At 40.1% G+C, this 17,164-nt stretch overlaps 2 protein-coding genes across 2 annotated transcripts in view; one reads left to right on the top strand and one right to left on the bottom strand.

The window, feature by feature from the left end:
* Positions 1-2,053: 2,053 nt before the first annotated feature.
* Positions 2,054-16,943, top strand: PMPCB (peptidase, mitochondrial processing subunit beta). Its single transcript, XM_043588665.1, has 13 exons — positions 2,054-2,189; positions 3,144-3,284; positions 4,171-4,257; positions 4,590-4,719; positions 8,965-9,163; positions 9,536-9,615; positions 12,191-12,303; positions 13,537-13,680; positions 14,491-14,651; positions 16,043-16,128; positions 16,210-16,298; positions 16,459-16,534; positions 16,629-16,943. The coding sequence occupies exons 1-13, from the start codon at positions 2,091-2,093 to the stop codon at positions 16,691-16,693; spliced, it is 1,470 nt and encodes a 489-aa protein (XP_043444600.1). The 5' UTR covers positions 2,054-2,090; the 3' UTR covers positions 16,694-16,943.
* DNAJC2 (DnaJ heat shock protein family (Hsp40) member C2) overlaps positions 16,897-17,164 on the bottom strand; it is a 36,440-nt gene continuing 36,172 nt past the window's right edge. The window contains 1 exon segment of the mRNA XM_043588664.1: positions 16,897-17,030. Coding sequence (XP_043444599.1) covers positions 16,956-17,030 — 75 coding nt within the window. The 3' untranslated portion in view covers positions 16,897-16,955.

Below are 17,164 nucleotides of genomic sequence, written 5' to 3'. Positions count from 1 at the left end.
AAATGGAAAAAGATTCCATGCTCCTGGATAGGAAGAACAAATATTGTTAAAATGTTGATACTACCCAAAGCAATCTACATATTCAATGCAATCCCTATCAAAGTAACACCAGCATTCTTCACAGAGCTAGAACAAATAATCCTAAAATTTGTATGGAACCAGAAAAGACCCCGAATAGCCAAAGCAATCTTGAAAAAGAAAGCCAAAGCAGGAAGCATCACAATCCCACACTTCAAGCTATACTACAAAGCTGAAATCATCAAGACAGTATAGTACTGGCACAAGAACAGACACTCAGATCAATGGAACAGAATAGAGAACCCAGAAATGGACCCACAATGTATGGCCAACTAATCTTTGACAAAGCAGGAAAGAATATCCAATGGAATAAAGACAGTCTTTCAGTAAGTGGTGCTGGGAAAACTGGACAGCAACATGCAGAAGAAAGAACCTGGGCCACTTTCTTACACCAGACACAAAAATAAACTCAAAATGGATGAAAGACCTCAATGTAAGACAGGAAGCCATCAAAATCCTCGAGGAGAAAGCAGGCAAAAACCTCTGTGATCTTGGCCACAGCAACTTCTTACTCAACACGTCTCCAGAGGCAAGGGAAACAAAAGCAAAAATGAACTACTGGTACCTCATCAAAAATAAAAAGCTTCTGCACAGAGAAGGAAACAATTAGCAAAACTAAAAGGCAACCGACAGAATGGGAGAAGATATTTGCAAATGACGTATCAGATAAAGGGTTAGTATCCAAAATCTATAAAGAACTTATCAAACTCAACACCCAAAAAACAAATAATCCAGTGAAGAAATGGGCAAAAGACATGAATAGACACTTCTCCAAAGAAGACATCCAGATGGCCAACCGACACATGAAAAAATGCTCAACTTCACTCATCATCAGGGAAATACAAATCAAAACCACAATGATATACCACCTGACACCTGTCAGAATGGCTAACATTAACAACTCAGGCAACAACAGATGTTGACGAGGATGAGGAGAAAGAGGATCTCTTTTGCACTGTTGGTGGGAATGCAAGCTGGTGCAGCCACTCTGGAAAACAGTATGGAGATTCCTCAAAAAACTAAAAATAGAACTACCCTATGACCCAGCAATTGCACTACTAGGCATTTATCCACGGGATACAGGTGTGCTGTTTCGAAGGGACACACGCACCCCCATGTTTATAGCAGCACTATCAACAATAGCCAAAGTATGGGAAGAGACCAAATGTTCCTCGATGGATGAATGGACAAAGATGTAGTATATATATGCAATGGAGTATTACTCGGCCATGAAAAAGATTGAAATCTTGCCATTTGCAGCTATGTGGATGGAACTGGAGGCTATTACGCTAAGTGAAATGAGTCAGTCAGCAAAAGACAAAAATCATATGACTTCACTCATATGAGGATTTTAAGAGACAAAACAGATGAACATAAGGGAAGGGAAACAAAAATAATATAAAAACAGAGAGGGGGACAAAACAGAAGAAATTCATAAATATGGAGAACAAACAGAGGGTTACTGGAGGGGTTGTGGGAGGGGGGATGGGCTAAATGGGTAAGGGCACTAAGGAATCTACTCCTGAAATCAGTATTGCACTATATGCTAAGTAATTTGGATGTAAGTTAAAAAAAAAAAAAAAGCATAGACAGAGAAAAAAAAAAAAAGAGGGACTAAGGGTCAACAATGGCACATCCTTCCCTCCTCTCAGTACGCTGGTCTCTCCCAATAGATGCTTCCTTAAGGACAGTGAGTTCTGGATCCTATTCCACTTTATCCAATCAATTGCAGCCATCAATGGGATAATAGGTCTCACCAGGTTACCTTTAACGCCTCCACATTTGTGTCTCGCACTCCGTAGGCGATCTAAGTAACTGATAATACAGGAACTCCTACAGACTCCCTAATTCGTGTTATTAGGGGCTTACAGCTCAGCACAAGGCCCAACTCTTGTTTCTTCCGTGACCGCTTCGAAGAGTGTCATTTCCATCTTGGCCACAAGGTGGAGCCCACCTACTTTGGGACATCAGGTCACGACCCCGGAAGCATATCCTCCCGGTCCCCAACCGAGATGGCGGCAGCGGCGGCCAGATGGGTGCTGTTGCCTGCGGCCCGGCGGCGGCTTTGGGGTTTCACGGAGAGGCTTCTGGTTGGAGGCGCTGCCAGGAGGGTGAGCTTCTTTCCACTTGTCTGGGTGTCGCTTGAGACACGGCCTTTGCCGCCGGACCCCGCGCGGCGGAGCTGAGTCACGGGCCCCCGGCCCAGCGGCGGAGTCGGCGCCCCACACTCCCACGGCGCGTGGGGAACCAGGGGGCAGGGGATGCTGAATGCCCGCTGGGGATGAGCTGGCCTTGGTCACCCGCCGCGCGTGACCTGCTAGTGAAGCGTGGGATGACACCGGTTGCTGGCGCCTTTCCCGGCAGTTGCCCAGGAGTCGTAAAGAGTGCGTGTTGATTACTAAAAGCACAGTGGTTGCAAATGGGGAGAAATTAAAAAGTGAGACGAGAGTTGTTTTTGTCTAAGGCCGAGTTTCATCCTCAGCTTCCTGCGAACCCCGGAGTAGCCAAAGGAAAGTTTTGTCTGTGTATATATTTTTCTCATGATAACCTCTAGCTTTCTCCAAGGTATTTGGGAGGGACTTTAACGCGTGTTTAAAGGAAAAGAAAAATTGCCGACAGGCGAATGGTCCGTAGTCAACAAATCTTTCAGCCAGGGTAGATTTTGAGCATCTGCCCTTCTTCCTATCTTCTCTTTTTCTACCTTTTCCAAAACGTATTGCTTTTCTTGAACAGTGAAAACCTAAATCTCATTCCTTTATAGTGTATACACATTTTTACATTTTTCTCTCCCTTCATTGTCTCCCCCGTCCCCTGTTTCCTCTATAATGAATATTAAGCTTTTCTAGGAGAGGTACTGAAGTAAAAACAGTTTCTCTCTGTGTAATGATAATAACTGCTTGTTTTCCCTAAGGCGAAGGCATGTTTGCAGTCTTGTTGCTGGCTTTAGGAGAGTGGTTAAGGAAAGTTCCTAAGCCAAGCAAAGGGGTGTTTCTCACTGGAACAAAAGTTAAAATCAGAATAGTGATGTTTTGCTTCCTCTCTCCCACTCCTTCACCCCCAACCAGTCATTATATTTTGGAGGGAACAGATGGAGAAATACACAGGCTGCTACACAGGTTGTTCTGAATGTTCCTGAAACGCGAGTAACACGTTTGGACAACGGACTCAGAGTGGCCTCTGAAGACTCTGGGCTCTCAACATGCACCGTAAGTGATTCCAGCAACCACTGTTTAATTGTTAGGCACTTAGGAAAGGGCAGATGTTTATTTTAATCTAAGCTTTTTGTTGGATGGTGGTTGACCTTGACAGGTGGCCTTGACAGGTGACTCTCATTTGTGGATCTTTCTTCCAGTGATACTTCCATACTGGATCTATATGTACTTTGTTTAAGGGTCTGCATCTGGTTCCTGCAGCCAGTTGTGTTGTTTGTTGTTAATAGTTTTGATAATGAAAGAAGTACCTTCTCTAGGCTACTCTGTGCCAGCTGTTTCTGCATATATTGTCTTATGTGATCTTTAATTTTTAAACTTTTTTTTTTAAAGTAATTGCTACATCCAACGTGGGGCTCAAACTTACAACCCCAAGATCAGTAGTCAGATGCTCCACTGACTGAGCCAGCCAGGTGTCCTCTATTTGATTTTTAAAATAGTTCTTTGTAGTAGGCACCAGCACACCCATTTTACAATTAAGGGTCAAGTTCAGAGAAGTTAAATGGTTTTGTTCAAGTCACACAGCTAATACATGACAGAGCCAGGATTTGAACCTAGATTTTTCTGACAGTCTCTGATGTTCTTCTATATTTTATAGTTGTTAATTGGCTGTAGTAACAAGGGGCTAAAAATCTGGGTCCTCCATGAAACTGGCAAGTAGTATTTTAGCACTCACCGGTAGACTGATCATCAACATTTTTAAATCTCCTAGTTCTTAGGAATGTGTTGTCAATCCACTCAAGTCAAGAAAACTTTAGTGCTAAGACTGGAAAGCATTTGTTTAAAAAAAAAAAAAAAGGAAGGAGACTGCTCCCTCTATACCTCTGTCCCCCCAGAAGAAAGAAAGTGATGTTTTATTTAATTTTTTCTTGATTGTATTCAGGTTGGGCTCTGGATTGATGCCGGAAGTCGGTATGAAAATGAGAAGAATAATGGCACAGCTCACTTTTTGGAGCATATGGCTTTCAAGGTAAGTTGTAAGACTTTATAAAAAAGCATTTTCTTTAAGAGCCATTAAGCACAATACCTCATTCTAAGGGAAGGAGAACTACTTCAGTAGTATAGTATAATTTATTTATTTTAATCTTTTCTTCTTTCCAGAATAATTACCTGAAACACTGACCGTTGTTCTGTAGAGTTGATGTCAGGGTCATCTGAAAGTATACACCACGATGCACTTTAGGAATCAGATTTGGTCCTTGCATGAAACTGACATGGCCAATGTCCTCATATTCATTGCCTGAAGTCCTTAGAATAGATGAGAGATAAAGGAAGGTATCATAATTTTCTTTTCTGTTTCAGGGCACCAAAAAGAGATCCCAGTTAGATCTGGAACTTGAGATTGAAAACATGGGTGCTCATCTCAATGCCTACACCTCCAGAGAGCAGACTGTATATTATGCCAAAGCATTCTCTAAAGATTTGCCAAGAGGTATTGTTATTATGTACATTGCAGATAGGTAATTTTCACAAGAGTCCAAAAATAACCTAGTACTGGTTTTATTATGTCTGTTGTGAAACCCCCAGAAATGTGAAAAAAATGAACCAAACTATGTGGGGGAGGTGGGTACCTATTTTTTCCTCCAAATAGGACAAATGATATCAAACAGTTGTAGGCTGCAAGACTTGTGCCAACCTGGCTTAGTCAGTTGAATGTCTGACTTGTTTTTGGCTCAGGTCATGATCTCAGTGTTATGGGATTGAATCTCATATTGGGCTTCATGCTTGGTATGGAGCCCGCTTAGGATTCTCATTCTCTCTCTCCCCCTCTCCCTCCCCCTCTCCCTCCCCCTCTCCCTCTCCCTCTCCCTCTCCCTCTCCCTCTCCCTCTCCCTCCCTCTCCCTCCCTCTCCCCCCCTCTCCCCCCTCTCCCCCCTCCCTCTCCCCCTCCCCCTCCCTCTCCCTCCCTCCCCCTCCCTCTCCCTCCCTCCCCCTCCTTCCCCCTCCCTCCCCTCCCTCCCTCCCCCTCCTTCCCCCTCCCTCCCCCTCCTTCTCCCTCCCTCTGACAGTCTCTGATGTTCTGTATATTGTAGTTGTTAATTGGCTGTAGTAACAAGGGGCTAAAAATCCCTCTCCCTCTACCTCACTCTATATCTTTCCCTCTTTTTTCCCCCTCCCCCTCTGTCCTTTCTTCTTGTGCTTTTTCTCTCTCAAAAAAAAAAGTTTTTCTCCAGAGCCATTCCTGTGTAGGGAAATATTTTTAGTTGTATCCAGTTTGCTGCCTACTTTTTTCCCTCTCGCTTTATCACTGTGGACTACTGGGCTTTTTAAAATTTTTATTTATTTTTTTAAATGTTTATTTTTGAAGGGGAGAGAGAGTGCGAGTGGGGGAGGGGTAGAGAGAGAGGGAGACACAGAATCTGAAGCAGGCTCCAGGCTCTGAGCTGTCAGCACAGAGTCCAACATGGGGTTTGAACTCCTGAACCCTGAGATCATGACCTGAGCCAAAGCTGGACGCTTAACCAACTGAGCCACCCAGGCATTCCTACTGGGCTTTTTTTTTTTTTTTTAAACAAAACTCTCTTATCTTTACTGCATTTGCACATTTTAGTTCTTCATTTTGGAGTACACTTCTTTGTTATTTTCCTTTCTATTAATTTTTTAAAAATTCAACTTAGAATTAAAAAACACCTAAGAAAACAGTTCACACATTTCTCCTGGTTGCATCTGGCACCCACTGATGTGTTCTCTGTATTTGAACTTGTTCTGTTTTGTTTGGATTCCACATGCAGAAGATTTGTCTTTTTGTCTGAGGTATTTGTCTTTTTCTGTCTCCCTTCATTTTGCATGATGCCCTGTAAGTCCATCCTTGTTGGAGCAGATGACAAGATTTCATTCTTTTTTTGTGGTTGAATAATAGTCCATTACAGAGTATTGCATTCCACAGTTTCTTTATCCATTCTTCCACTGATGGACACAGAGGTTGTTTCCATATCTTGGCTATTATAAATAATATGCTGCAGTAAACATGGGGGTGCATAGATCTTTCTGAGTTAGTGTTTTCATTTTCTTTGGATAAATACCTAGAAGTGGAATTGCTGGGTCTTCTAGTATCTTTTATTTTTAGTTTTTTTTAAGGAACCTCCGTACTTTTACAAAGTAATTGCACCAATTTACAGTCCCACCAACAGTACACAAAGGTTTCCCTTTCTTCATATCCTTGTCAGTACTTGTTACTTTGTCTTTTTTGTTAATAGTGATTCCGATAGGTGTCAGGTGTTCTCATTGTGGTTTTGATTGGCGTTTCCCTGATGATGAATGATGTTGAGAATCTTTTCTTGTGCTTTTTGGCCATCTGTCATCTTTGGAAAAATGTTTATTGATACCTTCCCATTTTGTTTTAAGTTTTTTTTTTTTTTTTAAGTTTATTTTGAGAGCAAGAATGTGTGATTATGAGTAGGGGAGGGGCAGAGAGAGAGAATCCCAAGCTCAGGGCTCTAACTCATGAACCATGGGATCATGACCTGAGCCGAAATCAAGAGTTGGACATTTAACCAACTGAACCACCCAGGTGTCCCTTGATTATACATCAGTATAGGTGTATTACAAATTTTTTTTAAGTTTATTTATTTTGAGAGAGAGAATTGGAGCATGGCTAGGGGAGGGGGAGGGAGGGAGAGAGGGGAGAGAGAGAGAGAGAGTGAGAGAGAATGAGAATGAGAATCCCAAGCAGTCTCTGTACCAGCAGCATGGACCCTGACTCGGAGTTTGAACTCATGAACCATGAAATCATAACCTGGGCCAAAACCAAGAGTCAGGTGATTTACGAACTGAGCCATCCAGGTGCCACTGTATTACAATTGTATTACAAATTGAATACATGTATTGCAATACTAATACATGTATTGCATATATTGCATGTATTGCAATACTAATACATGTATTGCAATACTAATACACATAATATATTAACAAAATTTTTTTTAAATGTCTATTTTTGAGAGAGAGTGTGAATGAGTGTGAGTGGGGGAGGGGCAGAGAGAGAGAGGGAGACACAGAGTCTGAAGCAGGCTCCAGGCTCTGAGCTGTCAGCACAGACCCTAATGCAGGTCTTGAACTAATGAACGGGGAGATTATGACCTGAGCCGAAGTCGGATGCTTAACTGACTGAGCCACCCAGGCACCCGTTAATACACATAATATTAAATATACATTAAAAAGAAAGATTCTAATTAAAACATAAACTCCAGGAAATACGAACTTCCACTTGAGCAAATACTGTCTAGACTACCAATCCCGTATTACAAGAGTCTTCACACGGGATTCCTTATCCTTCTATCTATCTTTGGCCTTTTCATCACCCGTCATGGCTTTTGGTTCTTATGTGGACAGAGTTTTTTACTTGGTTTTATATTTTTTCCCTTTGGTCATGATCTCTGCAACTGGCTTGCTTTGGTCTAGCAATCTGTTTCAGCATGTTGGGCAATCTACAGGTAATTATAGGAGGTCAGGAGACAAGGCCCCTTAAAGCGAATCTAAACAAGGAACAAAAGTTTGCAGTAGAGTAAAAAAAAGAAACTAAAGATTATTCATGTTTTATATTTGTTAAAATTTAGATTGTGATTGCAACTATGTACTAGTTCTTTTTTTTTTTTTTTTTTTTTTAAGTTTATTTACTATTGAGAGCATGTGAGAAGGGGAGGGTTGGAGACAGGGAAAGAGAGATTCTCAAGTAGGCTCCCCACTGATAACACTGAACCAGATGTGGGGCTTGAACCTATAAACTTTGAGATCATGACCTGAGCTGAAACCAAGAATTGGACACTTGACCAACTGAACCACCCAGATGCCCCTGTATGAATTCTTTTTTTTTAATTATTGCTATTTTTTTTAATGTTTATTTTTGAAAGAGAGCGTGAGCAGGGGAGGGGCAGAAAGAGAGGGAGGCAAGAATACGAGGCAGGCTTCAGGTTCTGAGCTGTCAGCACAGAACCCGTCAAGGGGCTCGAACTTATGAACCGAGAGATCATGACCTGAGCCAAAGCCGGACACTTAACCGACTGAGCCACCCAGGCACCCTGCCCCTGTACAAATAGGTTAGGTTTTTCCTTTTTGGAGAAGTATGTAATTTTATAGCATCATATAGCATCCTTGAGTTCACTTTGGGCTTTTTTGCAAATTTGGATCATTCTTATATAAATAATTTGAGGGCTTAATCACTTTTTCCCAAGGGTCACTTTTAATCCTTTGATAGCAGTAGGTATCTTTTTTGGGATACCTATCCTTTTCTTCACATGTTAACTTTCCATCTCTGTTAGATTATGGCATGTACTGGCTTGTTTGTATAGCAGCATCATTGCTGTGGGGACTGGGGTAGCAAATATTTGGGTGCTGTGGATCCTCTGTACCTACCTAGATGTTTTTATACAGAAAATTTTCTACTTTTTAAAATTTTCATACAGAACACTATACACTTGGGTCATGTTTGAAGTGGTAGAGTCATTACAAGTGTTGTGGAGACCTCGGATAAATTTAGGAATTTTCCCCAAGTTCTTTACCACAGGGGTTTATATTTTACATTTTTAAATTTAGTGGGAGTAAATTTGTTTCTTCCTGGCTTAATCATTTAGTCAAAATTGAATGATGGTCAGTATCATGGTTTCTGATGCTAGTTTAATAGATCTTAATATTGAAAATTAAGACTCTTCGTGTTTCTTCTTGTTTTATTTTTAATTAGCTGTAGAAATTCTTGCCGATATAATACAAAACAGTACATTGGGAGAAGCAGAGATTGAACGTGAACGTGGAGTCATCCTTAGGGAGATGCAGGAAGTTGAAACCAATTTACAGGAAGTTGTTTTTGATTATCTTCATGCCACAGCTTATCAAAATACTGCACTTGGACGGACTATTTTGGGTCCAACTGAAAACATCAAGTAGGTATAATTCTCAAGATATTTTTGGAGAAAAAATGATGAGTTTTGAAAATTCAGAAATATTTCAAAACATAATGTTTCCTCCCTGATAATCTGAATGAAATTGTAGTTAGCTACATTTTGGCCCCATCTAACTCCCAGGTGTCTGGGCTCTTGGATAGTACTGAAATAACAAGTGACGGTATCGGCTCTTTGTTCTTGATACAGCAAAGTTGAAATTCTTCATCTTTTGTTGATACTTGTTGTCTGTATCCTATTTCTGACTGCATTTAACTTAGAGTATTTTTAAGGTCCAATTTAATTTCAGGTATATTATATAAAGATCTGTGCTTTTTAGTTTCCTTTTATATTGCTTTTCTTTCTCCATTACAGATCTATAAATCGTAAGGACTTGGTGGATTACATAACCACACATTATAAGGGGCCAAGAATAGTACTTGCTGCTGCTGGAGGTTAGTCGATTTACATTTCTGTAACTGAATGATGAATCACAAAATTCTACTCCTGAAACCAATACTACACTATATATATATATGTGTGTGTATATATATATATATATATATATATATATATATATATATATAAACTAACTTGAGTTAACTAACTTGAATCTAAATTAAATAAAAAATAAGTAAATAAATTTCTGTAACTGTTTTAAACAGTCATAGAATGATGCACTTGCTAGTTTGATCCTGTTGGGAGAGGTCCTGGGGTTTTTTATTTAAAGAGCAAATTGTTGAGTATGCTATTTAAAGGGAATGTGGAGCACTGGAAATAGACTTTCTTCTCTTCAGTAGAAGAGGAGGTTAAAAAAACCTATTAAAAAAACAGAAAAACTTACAGATATGAGTGTACACACATAACTTGCAAGGAAAGGGCACATGAGCAAACTGGGAGATAATGACATTTGAAAGATAGTGTACTAGAGTATGGGAATCTCTTGAGATTTTAAATTATTTCTTGAGAACCAACTTCATCCTCGGTCAGGCATGAATTGGATATGTTACGTTGTTCATTCTGTGATTTGTTCATTCAGTAGCTCTAATTACTGAAAAGGGGAACTGTGCAGGGAGCTGAGAGTGTTTAAAGGGAATCCCACTATTTGAGTGGCTTCAGGGCAAGGCTTCCTTGGGGATGTTTGAAGCCAGTGAAAGAAAATTTACGTTAGATTCTGCTGGATTTCGTGGCAGTCTGAATTTAGGCAAACAGTACATTTTATTGGTTTCCAGTTTTGTTTTCACTTTGTCTTTTTAGGGCAAAACAAAGATAGATGGAGTTTTCTTTTGTGTAAATTTAATTTTGGTCTTTAGAAATGACAATAAATTAAAATTCTAGTTGCCCTAGTTAGACTTGTGAACTAATTACTTGGGAATGATGGAGAAAATGAATATGAGGGTTAAATACCTTTAACAGTTTATTCGTTAGGCTCTCAAGCTAAATTGTATTACCTTTGTAATAGCCGTCAGTGCACTCTGAAATTCTCTTGTGTAACAGTGTTTCTAAAATGGATGGTGCCGACTGGGGGTCCACATTTGAAACTGCCTCAGAACAGGAAGACTTAGGCCTCAATGACCACACTGGGAGGTCTCTGCCATGGTCGTTGGCACATGGACACAACGGGGTTGTTTTGGTTTTTTTTTTGTAATTCATAGGCTCATTTCGACCTTGCTGAAGTAGAGTTAATGGCTTGTCCTGTATTAATTAGTATTTTGTCTTTTTAGTACATAAGTTATGATGAGCGTTACAAACAATGGCATCTTAAAATCAATGAAAAAGACCAGACCTAGCTTCATTAAAAAATTTACTGGCTCCCCTGCCTTCTGCATGAGGAGAAGTAAAGGTGTGGGAGCAGGAGCTATCTGGAATGTCTAATCAGGAGGGCAGTAGGTGAAGTTGTTAAAGCAGTGGAAGTTGGTGTTACCAGGTGCTGAGAACTGTGTGCGTGTTCATGGTTTTTCACTCTCTGGTTGTCATTCTTGGACCACCAGGGTTTCCTGTTGTTTTGTTACTGTCTGGATTGGTATCCGAGGTGGCTCTCCTAGACAGTGCTTCTGAAAACACACGGTCTTGTTTTATACCACAGATTTGTTTGGAAAATAATGGGTGTAAGTTGTGCTTTTACATTTTACATGTCATATAAATAACATGACAGTATTTGTAAAAGCACTTGCACATGTCTAAGTTTGTTTCCTAAGTTTATTCTTGTGTTTAAGAATCCTTCATTGACTGAATCTGTTTGGGTCATGAGTTTGGATTAGTAACATGTTTTTTTGTTTTTGAGCGAGGTAGAGGATCCAAGTGAGTGAGGGGCGGAGAGAGAAGAGGGAAAGAGAGAATCCCATGATGGGGAGGGGGGACAGAGAGAGAGAGAGAGAGAAGCAGTGTTCATCTGAGGTGGGGCTCAAACCCACCACCTGTGAGATTATGATCTGAGCCGAAGTCAGATGCTTAACCAACTGAGCCACCCAGGTGCCCCTAGAATCTAAGTAATCCTTAAGTTTTGGATGGCCAGCAGTGAGTATTTGGATAGCTCTGGATTTATTCAGAAATTTAGATCAAATTCTTTTGAATTTTGACTGCTGCATTCTGATAGCAGAGCTCAGAGAACAAAGCATATTTATGTACCCAGCCTTCTTTAAATTAGAGCTCATGTTCATATTCTTTTCTACTTTAAAAAAATTACTGAAAAGGGGCTTTTTGCTAGTTTGCATTCTAGGACCTTGAGTAACTTAATGTAACAGGATTTTATATAGAATGTATTCTCCAGCTGTTTTCTTATCCTCAGCTGTGAATTTGTTGGTATGTTAATTGTTCTACAGACTGAGAAAGCTGTGCAACCCCAAGCCTGTAACAGCAGGGCAAGTGTGCTGTCAGCTCACTCTGAAGTGGCTTTCAGTGAGTGCGAGTAGATCTTGTGTAACTTTGATCACATAATACCACCTTGAGCTTATTGTAAAGTTTGGCAGTTATTGGTCTGCTGTAGATTGTACTGCTACTAGATGTATGAAATATTTTCCTTCAATTTAGGAGTTTCCCATGATGAACTGCTTGAGTTAGCCAAGTTTCATTTTGGTGACTCTTTGTCCACACACAAAGGAGAAATACCAGCTCTGCCTCCCTGCAAATTCACAGGAAGTGAGGTAGGGCAAGCCTCCTTAGCTAGTATTTAGCCCTTTGGGTTTCTTGGGTTGTATTTATGAATGAGTGTACAAAATGTGCTTATTTTTAACAGGAGTAAAATGGAAGAAACCAGAGGCTTAAATTGAAACATAGAAAAAGGGAAAAGGATGGATTCATTTGCTTATAGTCCATATTATTTAACCACTTACTTTCCTAATAAGGAAACAAGGTTTTGAGGGGAATGTGATAATTTGGTCTTCTTGTGCTTTTTCTTTGACACTGTGCCCAGTTATGTATTGTGAGCTATAAAAGTGTTTCTATTTTTAAAACTCCCCAAATTTTGATTTTCACATCAGGTTTATTCTTCATTAAGTTCTGCCCACAGTACACTTCTGGGAGTAGCTGTTAGAGCCAGAACTTGCAGAGAATCTGCTACTTGAGCTGTAGCCATAAGTCTCGTTCGGAGGCCTAGTTTGCCACATTAGGGAGGGTGCTCGAAGGAAATCTATCAAAAGTGGTCTGATGTTGGCAAATGCATAGAACTGTAGCATTGGTAGGACAAAAATAAGCTTTGTGTCCCTGTTAGAAAATAGACAGTTGTGTCACGATTAGAAATTAGAATGTTCCTGATTTCTGCCAGTGAAATAATGCAGTCCTTTTTGACCAGGTAACCACCTGGTGGCTATGTATGTAGTTTTTGTTTGTTTGTTTTAAGTGTTTGAGAGCAAACATGCACAAGTGGGGTGGGGGGGTGGGCAGAGAGGAGAGAGAGGATGCAGAATGCACAAACTGTGAGATCATCACCTGAGTCAAAGTCAAGAAGCAGACACTCAACTGACTAAGCCACCCAGGTGCCCCTGTAGTATTTCAATTGCAGATCTTTTGGTGAAGTTTTCTTTCCAGAACTCAAGAAATCTTTCTGGATTAGACTATTCAATGTAATGAGGCATGATGTGTTTCTTTCCTGTTAAGCCTGTTACACAGTGGCAGTCTTTTTTTTTTTTTCCCCCCGAAGTTTATTTTGAGAAAGAGAGGGTGTAATTATAATTAGCAGGGCAGGGGCAGAGAGGGGGAGGGAATCCCAAGCAGGCTCCGCACTGTCAGCACAGAGCCTGACTCGGGGCTCAATCTCCCAAACTGAGATCATGACCTGGGCTGAAACCAAGAGTCGAACGCTTAAATGACTGAGGCATCCAGGCGCCCCTATACACAGGCAGTCTTCACTAGAGTTGTGCTTTCTTTGTTTTAACTAGATTCGAGTGAGGGATGACAAGATGCCTTTGGCACATCTTGCAATAGCTGTTGAGGCTGTTGGTTGGGCACATCCAGATACAATATGTCTCATGGTTGCAAACACACTGATTGGCAACTGGGATCGCTCTTTTGGAGGAGGAATGGTAAGTGATTTTAAGAATAATTTTCCATAATAAATGTCAAGGCAGAACTCTGTCTTGTGAATGGACTTTTAAAATACAGACTGATCCTGGAGTGCATCCTGGGCTGGGAAAGATTTTTGTGTGTGTCCTAAGTATGTAAGTTGGATAATTAGCAAAATTTGAAGAAGGATAGAATTCACTAATAGTACCATTATCAGTGTTAATATTCTAGTTTTAATAATTGTTTTGATGTTAATCTCCTTGGGTTTTAGAAGTGTACACAAAACATCACATCTCTCAAACAGTTGAAAAAATATGTTAAAGAGGAGGATAAAGCAAACATGGTAAAATAACAGTTGTTAGAGAATTTGGATAAAGGAATTCCTCATACTGTTTTCGTACCTTTTCTGTCTGAAATTATTTCAAAATATAAAGTATGTTTGTACATAAGGATTTCAACAAAATATACTTCATATAAACATCGTAGGCTTGACATGCAGTAGAATTTGAAATCTTTAAGCATACACAGCGAGGAGCCCTACAAATTGGGTTGGTAACGGGAATGAATTATTTTAGAATTGGTGCAGCTGCTATGTTAATTACAAGGATTCATTGCTTTTACGTTGTGAATTTCTCTGGGGGTACACTGGGCTGGTGAGAGAAGTATTGTTCTTAGTCTCGTTGAATTTTAACTTCATATTGAGATGCCGCTAGATAAAATGGAGACACAGCTTCTCAGGGCATTCACTATTTGCCACAGAACTCATTTTGCTTTCTGGTAATTTGGGCACATATACCTACAGTTCTCTTGGACAATTTTTTTCGTTACAGAATCTATCTAGTAAGCTGGCCCAGCTCACCTGTCACGGCAACCTCTGTCATAGCTTCCAGTCTTTCAACACGTCCTACACAGATACAGGATTATGGGGCATCTATATGGTTTGTGAACCGGCCACCATTGCAGATATGCTACATGTTGTTCAGAAAGAATGGTGAGAAAATAAATTTTGTTTAGAATTCACACTGTTTTTAAGTTTACGTATTTGAGAGAGTGAGAGCCAGCAGGGGAGAGGCAGAAAGAGGGAAAGAATCCAAGCAGGCTCCGCATCAATGTCAGCACAGAGCCCAACACAGGGCTATCTCACAAACCATGAGATCATGACCTGTGCTGAAATCAAGAGTCGGACACGTGACCAACTAGGGCACCCAGGCATCCCTAGAATTCATGTTTTTACACTGTTGACTAGTTTTGATGGTGATAACTAGCATTTAGTCAAGAGAAGACTAAATAGGGGCGCCTGGGTGGCTCAGTCGGTTAAGTGTCTGACTTCAACTCAGGTCATGATCTCGCAGTCTGTGAGTTCGAGCCCCGCGTCGGGCTCTGGGCTGATGGCTCAGAGCCTGGAGCCTGTTTCAGATTCTGTGTCTCCCTCTCTCTCTGACCCTCTCCCATTCAAGCTCTGCCTCTGTCTCAAAAATAAACATTAAAAAAAAAAATTAAACTAGCTGGTTGCCATGTTTTTAAAGATCACAGATGTTTAAGTCTCATGTGAAGTTGACTTACAGAAAATTCTTAATCTTTAAGAAGGTTACTTCAGAAAGAAGTTCCTAAAGTTTTGCAAGTTACCTGGTTTGAATGGTGGTGTTATGCAAATCTGAAGTTGCCATTGCTAAAGAAAAATGTATTGTTTTACTCAGAACCACTGCCTTGAAGCAGGAAGTTCCTCTCCTCCACCATTCTTAAATGGCTTGTATGTCTCTAAAGCTCCTCAATGGGGTGTAATTGTTAATCAGTAGGTATAAGTCAGCTGGATTCTTGTGAGAACCTAGTGGTCCACTAACCTCTCTCTTCTAGCAGATCAGATCCTAGTATGAGGATTAGTGAAGTCTCAAAGTGATGGTAGCATGTCTCAAAATGTGGTCAGCCTACCTTTGTGTTGTATCAAACCTCTATCTGCAATCATACTAAGGTTAAGAAAAATTAATACCAGGATAAGAATCAGTATTATTTCAGGGGTGCTGGGTGGTTCAGTCAGTTAAGCCTCCAATTTTGACTCTGGTCATGATCTCGCAGTTCGTGAGTTCAAGCCCCGCGTGGGGCTCTGTGCTGAAAGCTCAGAGCCTGGAGCCTGCTTCGGATTCAGTGTCTCCCTCTCTCTACCCATCCCCTGCTCACGCTGTCTCAAAAATAAACATTTAAAAAAAAAAAGTGAAAAGCATCAGTATTATTTTAGCTTTTGTGTAGCTATTGGGATCATTAATAACTTTTCACTAAGTTGAAATCATAATTATGTGTATGTTGTGGAATAATATGTATAGTGTCTTTAAGTCATTAACTCAAAAAGTCATTTTCAAACTACTTGACATTTTGATTTGGTTTTAGGATGCGACTCTGCACAAGTGTAACAGAAAGCGAAGTTGCACGAGCCAAAAATCTTCTGAAGACAAACATGTTGTTGCAACTTGATGGTAAGAATAAAGACCTAAGTTCTATTTTCATATGGTTGATCAATATTCCAGTACCTAAGTGTTTCCTCCTCTTGTAAACAGGTTCCACTCCCATCTGTGAAGATATTGGCAGGCAAATGTTATGCTATAACAGAAGAATTCCCATCCCTGAGCTTGAAGCAAGAATTGATGTAAGTAGTGTTTAGACACTGTGAGGCTTGTACAAAAGTTCCTTGTGACAAAGCTGAAAATAGGTGTCCTAAATTCCTGCTTTAGTTCTAAAAAGTTCCAGGTACAGAATGTGTCTTTACTATGAAAAGCTCTGAATGCTAGTTATCTTCTCTATTTCAGGCTGTAAATGCAGAGATAATCCAAGAAGTGTGCACCAAATATATTTATGATAAGAGTCCAGCTCTTGCTGCTGTTGGTAAGCCTGGCTCCTTTTCTTTGAAGTACAGGGTGCCTAATGCCTAAGTACTTGTCTTTTATTCAGTTTTAACTGTTTGTCTTTTAATCCTTAGGTCCCATTGAGCAACTGCCAGACTTTAACCAGATTCGCAGTAACATGTGCTGGCTTCATGATTAAAATGCTCCTAATCAACATATTTAGACCATATATATTTATACAGCTAACAGATCTGCAAGTTTTAAGCTACCAGTCCCTCGAGAAAGAAAATATACTTGAAAATTTGAATGAAATACTGCATCAGACTTTGTAAGGCCACCACAGCGAATGGTAGATAGCACACTTTGAAATTATCACTTGAAATAGAATTTTAAGAATGAAAATTTGTACAATATTTTCAGTTTTATTATAAAAATGCACACACAACAAAGATTGTCAGAAGTCATTTCTTGGCTCTACTTGCATTCAGCACTTGCTCTTGGGCAGCTTTCTTTGCTTTTACCATCTCGACGAGTTCCTAGGAAGGGAGAAAGGTGTTAGAAATTGGCAGGAAGTATGTAAAACATTGAAATTGGGTAAATCTGTATATTATGATTACCACCAAAAAGGCTGATTTTACTAACCGCCAGAGTTGGAAAGCTTTCTTGTAAT

Source organism: Prionailurus bengalensis, chromosome A2 (assembly GCF_016509475.1).
Source record: "Prionailurus bengalensis isolate Pbe53 chromosome A2, Fcat_Pben_1.1_paternal_pri, whole genome shotgun sequence".
NCBI lineage: Eukaryota > Metazoa > Chordata > Mammalia > Carnivora > Felidae > Prionailurus > Prionailurus bengalensis.
Note: the sequence above shows the minus strand (reverse complement) of the source record. Positions and strands in the feature narration are given on the sequence as shown.

Excerpts from the sequence above, each read along its gene's own strand:
- PMPCB (XM_043588665.1), top strand. The coding sequence starts at position 2,091 with ATGGCGGCAGCGGCGGCCAGATGGGTGCTGTTGCCTGCGGCCCGGCGG. Across the intron at positions 2,190-3,143 it reads TTGGAGGCGCTGCCAGGAGG|TCATTATATTTTGGAGGGAA; the intron begins GTGAGCTTCTTT and ends ACCCCCAACCAG. Across the intron at positions 16,535-16,628 it reads TCCAGCTCTTGCTGCTGTTG|GTCCCATTGAGCAACTGCCA; the intron begins GTAAGCCTGGCT and ends TTTAATCCTTAG.